Source organism: Bison bison, unplaced genomic scaffold (assembly GCF_000754665.1).
Source record: "Bison bison bison isolate TAMUID 2011002044 unplaced genomic scaffold, Bison_UMD1.0 scf7180017864484, whole genome shotgun sequence".
Classification (NCBI taxonomy): domain Eukaryota; kingdom Metazoa; phylum Chordata; class Mammalia; order Artiodactyla; family Bovidae; genus Bison; species Bison bison.
This window is the reverse complement of record NW_011495044.1, coordinates 2,208,857-2,217,753: the sequence shown is the minus strand read 5'-3', so window position 1 is coordinate 2,217,753 and position 8,897 is coordinate 2,208,857. Positions and strand designations below refer to the sequence as shown.

Here is an 8,897-nt window from a genome sequence, read left to right as displayed (position 1 = left end):
GGACATCACTTTCACTTTTCTCTTTCATGCATTGGAAAAGGAAATGGCAACCCACTCCAGTGTTCTTGCCTGGAGAATCCCAGTACGGGGGAGCCTGATGGGCTGCCGTCCATGGGGTTGCACAGAGTCGGACACAACTGAAGCAACTTAGCAGCAGCAGCAGCAGCATCAAGCTATGGTGATAGAATAGTGGATATCCTTATGAGGGGGACATGAGGGAATTGTCTATGGTGCTGGAAGTATTCTTTATCTTGGTCTGGAAGTGGTGGTTATGTAAGTAAAACTTCACTGAGTATGTGCAAGTTGTGGGCATATTGTCATATGTATGTTATTATTCCATTAAAAAAGTAACTGGCAAAATTGATAAAGATCAGTAAAATTTTAAAATTTAGACAATATAAATATTGGTACTGGATTTTGTGCAACAGGATCGCATATTCTGACTGCAGTTGGAAGAGTAAACTAGTATAGACACTTCAGAAAGCAATTTGGCATTAGTATCTAGTTAAGTTAAAGATGTATATATACCATACAACCAACCCAACACTTCTACTACTAGGCATAAAAACTAGGGAAATTCTACTGCATTCTGCTGCACACGTGTATCAGGATGCAAGATGCATGCTCAGTCACTTCAGTCATGTCCGACTCTGCAATTCCATGGACTGTAGTAGCCCTCTTGGTTCTTCTGTCCATGGGATTTTCCAGGCAAAAATACTGGAGTGGGTTACCATTTCCTCCTCCAGGGGATCTTCCTGACCCAGGGATCGAACCCAAGTCTCCTGTGTCTCCTGCATTGCAGGCAGATTCTTTACCACTGAGTCACCTGGGAAGCCCCAGTATTTGTTTATATAAACATAAATCAATTTCTAGAGGGGTGGACAAGAAACTAATACCAGTGATTACCTGTTTGGTGGAGGAAAACTGGAAAGAAGACAATATAAGAATGGAAAGGAGATTTTGTAGCTTAGTTTACCCACACACACTAAATTATGTGAACGTACTGTGTATTGCAACAATTAAGTAATTTAATTTTAAAATTAAATCTTGTCACACTCTTCAGATGAGATTTTTATGTTAGTACTACTGTTTGCTATCTATATGGTATTTCCCTAATTGGAAAATAAGTCACACTTAAAGTTTTATGTGTAAACTCTTTTCATTTAAGATTTTGGATCTGCAGCAGAAATTAGAACATGCTCATAAAGTCAATCTGACAGACATTTGTATTTTGGAGAAGACGCAATTAGAGGAAAGGATAAAAGAAGCAATAGAAAATGAAGCTAAAATAAAGCAACAATATCAGGAAGAACAACAGAAGAGGTAAGAGGAGCAAAGATGTCACTTTTCTGTGGGTAACCACTCCCGAGTTTACGAGCAGTGTCAGTTTACCGCTGCGTTTCCTCTGCGTCCCCACTGAAGTAAACTCAGTTACAAAACCGCATGTGTACATGTGTGGGTACGTGCCAAGTGGCGACCCTCGGGACCATAGCCTGCCAGGCTCCTCTGTCCATGGGATTCTCTAGGCAAGAATACTGGAGTGGGTTGCCATGCCCTCCTCCAGGGCATCTTCCCAACCCAGGGATTGAACCAGTATCTCTTACATCTCCTGCTTTGGTAGGTGGGTTCTTTACCACTAGCACCATCTGGGAAGCCCCACATCTATACGTGGTGATATATATGTATGTGTGTGTATGTGTGTGTGTATAAATATACATATATATGTATATACACATATACATACATAATATATGTATATATCACTATATTCTGATTGTTTATTTTCTTGCTTGCCTTTCATCCTAGAGTGTGGAATTTTCAAGGGCAGGCATTATGTCTTGTTCTGGAACATGCTTGGCGCACCAGTAAATCTTCTTGAATGAACGGATGGCCTATGAAATATGATCCCCTGGGATCTGCTTTTCTAATTCTTAACACGATTGGCACAAAAATGCAGACTAGAATGCGGTTGCTGTTTTGTATTTATCAGCTGATTTTCTCTAAAGAAGATCCAAGTACTTTATAGGCATCTTAATCATTAACGAGCTGATAGTAGTTAGCAGCTGTCATGTTTTTTTCTAGAAGAGTTTTGATTATTATTAGGATTCTTACTAAAATGATCTTATATACCCTAAACTTCAAGTCATGGGCATATTGTCATATGTATGTTACTACTCCATAAAAAATGTAGCTGGCAAAATTGATAAAGATTAGTAAAATTTTAAAATTTAGACAGTATAAATATTGGCACTTCGGTGGCACTCAGAACATGTGTCTTAAGAAACTACTTAGTAGTTTTAACTACTGAAAAGATATATAGCCATTCCCATAAATTGTTAAGCCTCAGAAGCTTTACTTTCAACTCTAATTGAAACCTCTAGTATAGGACTTCCCTGGAGGTACAATAGTTAAGACTCCATGTTTCCACTGCAGGGGTTGCAGGTTCGATCTCTGGTCTGGGAACGAAGATCCCACATGCTGTGCCTCAGCACAGTCAGAAAAGAAAAGAAACCCCTAGCGTAGAGCCCAACACTCAGTAGGTGCTTAGCAAATATGTTGATCTGAATGTTTGAGTAAATAGTGAATTCACTCAGGTCTCACTGCCGCTTCTACCAAGATGACACCCTTCTCCTGTTTTAATACAGCTAGTTCCTGAATAAACTACAGTAAGTATACCTTTTAAAGCACTGCTCACAAAGTTAGAGAAAGCCCTAGGGCAGACATACAATGAGGCAAAACAAAAATAATGAATGGCAAACCAACTTCTAAAGGACAAATAGCACTAGGAGCTCCAGGTTCAAGAGAGCCCGAGGGAGCTGTCACCAGGTGCGTGCTCCCTCGCTCAGCCACGTCTGACTCTTCGAGACCCTGTGAACCGCAGCCCGCCCAGCTCCTCTGCCCGTAGAACTTTCCAGGCAAGAATACTGGCGTGGGTTGCCATTTCCTACTCCAGGGAATCTTCTTGACCCAGGGATTGAACCTTCCTCTCTTGGGTCTCCTGCATTGGTAAATGGATTTTTTTTTACTGCTATGCCACCTGGGAAGCCCTATAAAACACATATAGTTTACAGTAATTTTAAAATTTCTCTTTGACACATACTGCTTAAATAAAAATATGTTTAATATCCAAATATTGTGCTTTTCCATCTGTTCTTCTGTTATGGATTTATGGTTTCATAATATTACATGGTTGTATAGCATTTTGTTACACAGCTATATCATAATTTGTATAAAATATTTTTAAACTTTTTGCTGATATAAAATATTTTGTAATTAATATCCTGACACATGGGGCTTCCCTGGTGGCTCAACAGTAAAGGATCCACCTGCCAGTGCAGGAGATGTGAGTTAGATCCCTGGGTCAGGAAGATCTCATGGAGAAATGGCAGCCCACTCCAGTCTTGCCTGGGAAATCCCTTTGACGGAGGAGTGGGCTACAGTCCACGGGGTCACAAAGAGTCAGACACATCTCAGTGACTTCACCACCACCACCACCATGCTGACACATAAGACTTTGCAACTATAACGAAGTATGAGAAGGGTTATACTAAAGGAGATTTAGTATGCTCTGGTAACACATAGCAGGGACACCTAATTTGGTCCAGGAAGCTCAAGAAAGCCTTCCTCAAAGAAAACTATGCAAGTTGAAAGTAAAGTAGTTGTTATGGGAAAGCTAAGTAGAAAATACCAGGTAAAGGAAGACCTGGAAGAGGAGGCTAGGGACAAGGTTGGAGTTGCAGGGGATTAATAAATGTGGAGGATGACTTGTTTTGGGAAGTGAAAAATCTTCATTTTGCCTGGAACAAAATGTTTGGGGGGTAGAGGAAGTGGAAGAAAATGGAGCTAGAAAGGTAAGTTAGCTCACAAGTCATATTAAAGAATTTGGGGGAATTCCCTGGTGGTCCAATGGTTAGAACTCCATGCTTTCACTGCCAAGGAACCCAGGTTCAATCCCTGGTTGGAGAACTCAGTTCAGTTCAGTTCAATTGCTTAGTCATGTCCGATTCTTTGTGACCCCATGAATCGCATCACGCCAGGCCTCCCTGTCCATCACCAACTCCCGGAGTTCACTCCAACTCCCATCCATTGAGTTGGTGATGCCATCCAGCCATCTCATCCTCTGTCGTCCCCTTCTCCTCCTGCCCCCAATCCCTCCCAGCATCAGAGTCTTTTCCAATGAGTCAACTCTTCGCATGAGGTGGCCAAAGTATTGGAGTTTCAGCTTCAGCATCATTCCTCCAAAGAAATCCCAGGGCTGATCTCCTTCACAATGGACTGGTTGGATCTCCTTGCAGTCCAAGGGACTCTCAAGAGTCTTCTCCAACACCACAGTTCAAAAGCATCAATTCTTCAGCACTCAGCTTTCCTTATAGTCCAACTCTCGCATCCATACACGACTACTGGGAAAACCATAGCCATGACTATCCAGACCTTTGTTGGCAAGGTAATGTCTCTGTTTTTAATATGCTGTCTAGGTTGGTCATAACTTTCCTTCCAAGGAGTAAGCGTCTTTTAATTTCATGGCTGCAGTCACCATCTGCAGTGATTTTGGAGCCCAAAAAAATAAAGTCTGACACTGTTTCCACTGTTTCCCCATCTATTTCCCATGAAGTGATGGGACCAGATGCCATGATCTTCGTTTTCTGAATGTTGAGCTTTAAGCCAACTTTTTCACTCTCCACTTTGACTTTCGTCAAGAGGCTTTTTAGTTCCTCTTCACTTTCTGCCATAAGGGTGGTGTCATCTGCATATCTGAGGTTATTGATATTTCTCCCGGCAATCTTGATTCCAGCTTGTGCTTCTTCCAGCCCAGCGTTTCTCATGATGTACTCTGCATAGAAGTTAAATAAGCAGGGTGACAGTATACAGCCTTGACAGACTCCTTTTCCTATTTGGAACCAGTCTGTTGTTCCATGTCCAGTTCTAACTGTTGCTTCCTGACCTGCATACAGGTTTCTCAAGAGGCAGGTCAGGTGGTCTGGGATTCCCATCTCTTTCAGAATTTTCCACAGTTTCTTGTGATCCACACAGTCAAAGGCTTTGGCATAGTCAATAAAGCAGAAATAGATGTTTTTCTGGAACTCTCTTGCTTTTTCCATGATCCAGCGGATGTTGGCAATTTGATCTCTGGTTCCTCTGCCTTTTCTAAAACCAGCTTGAACATCAGGAAGTTCACAGTTCACGTATTGCTGAAGCCTGGCTTGGAGAATTTTGAGCATTACTTTACTAGCGTGTGAGATGAGTGCACTTAGATCCCACAAGTCCAAAAAAGAATTTGGACTTTTTCTTAAGAGTAAAGGAGAACGTTACAGCAGTGTTAACACATGTGCATTAGTATCAAGTGTTTGTAACTGATAGCCCTTTATTAAAGCAAGGAGATGAAGGGATTCCACTCATAAAACAGTGTGGACAAGCAGAAGGACTATAGAATTCAGAATTAGATCCCTACCTCCATCTTGCTGTAGCTGTGCAACCTGGAGCAAGTTAATTAAGCCTCTCAGTGCCACAGCTTCCTCGGTGGTGGTGTTGTTCAGTCACTAAGTTGTGTCCTACTCTTTGTGACCCCATGGAGTGCAGCATACCAGGCCTCCCTGTCAGTTCACTATCTTCTGGAGTTTGCCCAAGTTCATGTCCATTGAGTTGGTGATGCTATCCAGCCTTCTCATCCTGTGCCGCCCTCTTCTCCTTTTTGCCTTCAGTCTCTCCTAGCATCAGGGTCTTTTCCAATGAGTTGGTTGGCGAGTTCCCTTCCTCTGTGAAATAAGGACAATTATTTCTTCTTAGGGTAGTTTTTGAAAAAGAGAAAACTAAGAAAAGCTTCCATCACAAAGGAGATTGCTTTGATGTTGGCCCATTATGGACCGCTACTTTATCTCACTGAACAAAAAAATTCCCCTATGCCCAGTCTAACAATTTTAGGTCAAAGAGTTTCTTTTGCAAAGCTTTGCAATTCAAAGTGTGATTTAATATACATTAATTGCCTTAAGGAAACTCCTAGACCAGAATTTGAATGAGCTACAGACGCAAGTGAAAATCTTACAGGAAAAAGAGAGTCTATTGGAAATGACCAGTGTTCAGCAACAAATCAAACTTCAGCAACAAAAGGCCCAACTTGAAGAACTGGAAAATGAAAAAAGAAAATCTGATGAGGTAAGAAGACAAATAGGTATGCTTCTGCTTTCGTGTTCCCTTAGACCTAATAAGTAATAGTTAATAAGAGCTAATAATTCTTGAATGCCTAGCACTTTACCCATTAAGTTTAGTTAGGATTCAGACAGGGAAGCAGAATCTACTCTAGATATTTCAAGCAAGAAGGAATTTAACACAGGGAATAACATGCTTACGAAACTGTTGGAAGGGAGAGGTAGGGGTGAGTAGGTCAGCAAGAACTGTTGCTAGCTTTCAGTAAATCCAGAAGTTCAGAAACCGCAGGGAAACCAACCCTTGTAGGAGATTAGCAGGAACTCTCCCAAAGCCCTTTCAAAAGTTTCCCTCTTTCATCTACCTGATAGTGTTACCAGAAACTGGATTTGCCTCTTGGTGGGTGTCAAGCCAAGAGACACAGCCAAGTCAATAGATCAGGAGAAGAAAGGATTTATTTGCAGCAAGTGAAAACACCAGGGATCTTTCCCAAAGCAGTGTCTCCTCAAACAGCAAAATTGGGGAAGTTTTAAGCTAAGGATACATGGGTATTTATGAAGGAGCTTGAGCAAAGGAGAATTCAGCATAGAATTGGGGCAAAGGTCCAGAGTCCAGGCTTTAGTTGATAGAAGTCATGAGGGTCAACATCATCCTTCTGTCCTCCACCTAAGCGGGGCCTTAGTTCCTGCTGAACTCAAAGACATGGATCAGATTGCTATGTATTTCCCTTGAGGAGGAACTAGGGCTAATTTTACCACTGAACTATTGTTTCTTGACTGCTTTTGCTTTTTCTTGCACTTCTTCACTTCCCTTAAAATCATTAACTACTGAGACCTGTTCAGGGACAAGCATTGTGGCCAGGTTTAGATCACAAAATGGAGTAAGCCAAAACTGTCTTCTCTTATGTCAAGAAATGATGCCTGGTTCTTTCTCTGGAGACTCCCTACCCTGTCTGCTTACAGTAGCACCAGAGGAGCATGGTGGCTCTTCTGTGCTTTCCCCCACGCTTTCCAAACTGTGTGCATGTGCCTCTGATTTGCAGAAACCAAACTGAAACCCTGCTGTCAATGGAGTTTGGGAAATGTCATTTTCAGACTTGCAATCTTGCAGCACAGGGGAGAGCTTAGAAAAGTAAGGGTCCTGGTGAGCAGTGTCACAGTCTACTTTGTATAAGCAGCTTCCATCCAAACCCTTTCACCCATATTCAACTTTATAAACTACAAGAATAGTATGCTTCCACTGAGTAGAATGCGCTGTCACTCATGCAAATGAAGGTGAAACAGCACAACTCGGACTGGGGCTTGAACCCGTTGTCTTCATTGAGATCACACATGTGTTCTCAGGACTTAATGAAACTCAGGTTCTTCTGTCTTGTCTCAGAAAGAATTCAGTGAGAGACAAAGTGATAGGTAAGAAGTGGATTTACTTAGATACACATTCCATAGGTAGACTGTGGTCTGACTTAAAAGGCCAGAGTGGCTCTGAAAGAAAGACACTCCACAGGCAGAGTATGGACCATCTCAGAAGGCAAGAAGGCCAGAACTATGGCATAGTTAGTTTCTATGGACTGAGTAATTGCATTGTAGGGGACTGGAATGCAAAAGTAGGAAGTCAAGAAACACCTGGAGTAAAAGGCAAATTCGGCCATGGAATACAGAATGAAGCAGGGCAAAGACTAATAGAGTTTTGCCAAGAAAATGCACTGGTCATAGCAAACACCCTCTTTCAACAACACAAGAAAAGACTCTGCACATGGACATCACCAGATGGCCAACACCGAAATCAGATTGATTGTGTTCTTTGCAGCCAAAGATGGAGAAGCCCTATACAGTCAGAAAAAACAAGACCAGGAGCTGACTGTGGCTCAGATCATGAACTCCTTATTACCGATTTCAGACTTAAATTGAAGAAAGTAGGGAAAATCACTAGACCATTCAGGTATGACCTAAATCAAATCCCTTATGATTATACAGTGGAAGTGAGAAATAGATTTAAAGGCCTAGATCTGATAGATAGAGTGCCTGATGAACTATGGAATGAAGTTCGTGACATTGTACAGGAGACAGGGATCAAGACCATCCCCGTGGAAAAGAAATGCAAAAAAGCGAACTGGCTGTCTGGGAAGGCCTTACAAATAGCTGTGAAAAGAAGAGAAGCGAAAAGCAAAGGAGAAAAGGAAAGACATAAGCATCTGAATGCAGAGTTCCAAAGAATGGCAAGAAGAGATAGGAAAGCCTTCCTCAGTGATCAATGCAAAGAAATAGAGGAAAACAACAGAATGGGAAAGACTAGAGATCTCTTCAAGAAAATTAGAGATACCAAGGGAACAGTTCATGCAAAGATGGGCTCGATAAAGGACAGAAATGGTATGGACCTAACAGAAGCAGAAGATATTAAGAAGAGGTGGCAAGAATACGTACAAAAAAGATCTTCACGACCCAGATGATCACGATGGTGTGATCACTGACCTAGAGCCAGACATCCTGGAATGTGAAGTCCAGTGGGCCTTAAAAAGCATCACTACAAACAAAGCTAGTGGAGGTGATGGAATTCCAGTTGAGCTATTTCAAATCCTGAAAGATGATGCTGTGAAAGTGCTGCACTCAATATGCCAGCAAATTTGGAAAACTCAGCAGTGGCCAAAGAACTGGAAAAGGTCAGTTTTCATTCCAATCCCAAAGAAAGGCAGTGCCAAAGAATGCTCAAACTACCGCACAATTGCACTCATCTCACATACTAGTAAAGTAATGCTCAAA

At 41.8% G+C, this 8,897-nt stretch overlaps 1 protein-coding gene across 1 annotated transcript in view; it reads left to right on the top strand.

Moving 5' to 3' along the window:
• CCDC30 (coiled-coil domain containing 30) overlaps positions 1 to 8,897 on the top strand; it is a 146,391-nt gene that overhangs the window by 106,989 nt on the left and 30,505 nt on the right. The window contains 2 exon segments of the mRNA XM_010862665.1: positions 1,169 to 1,323; positions 5,988 to 6,150. Of these exon segments, the coding sequence (XP_010860967.1) occupies positions 1,169 to 1,323; positions 5,988 to 6,150 (318 nt within the window).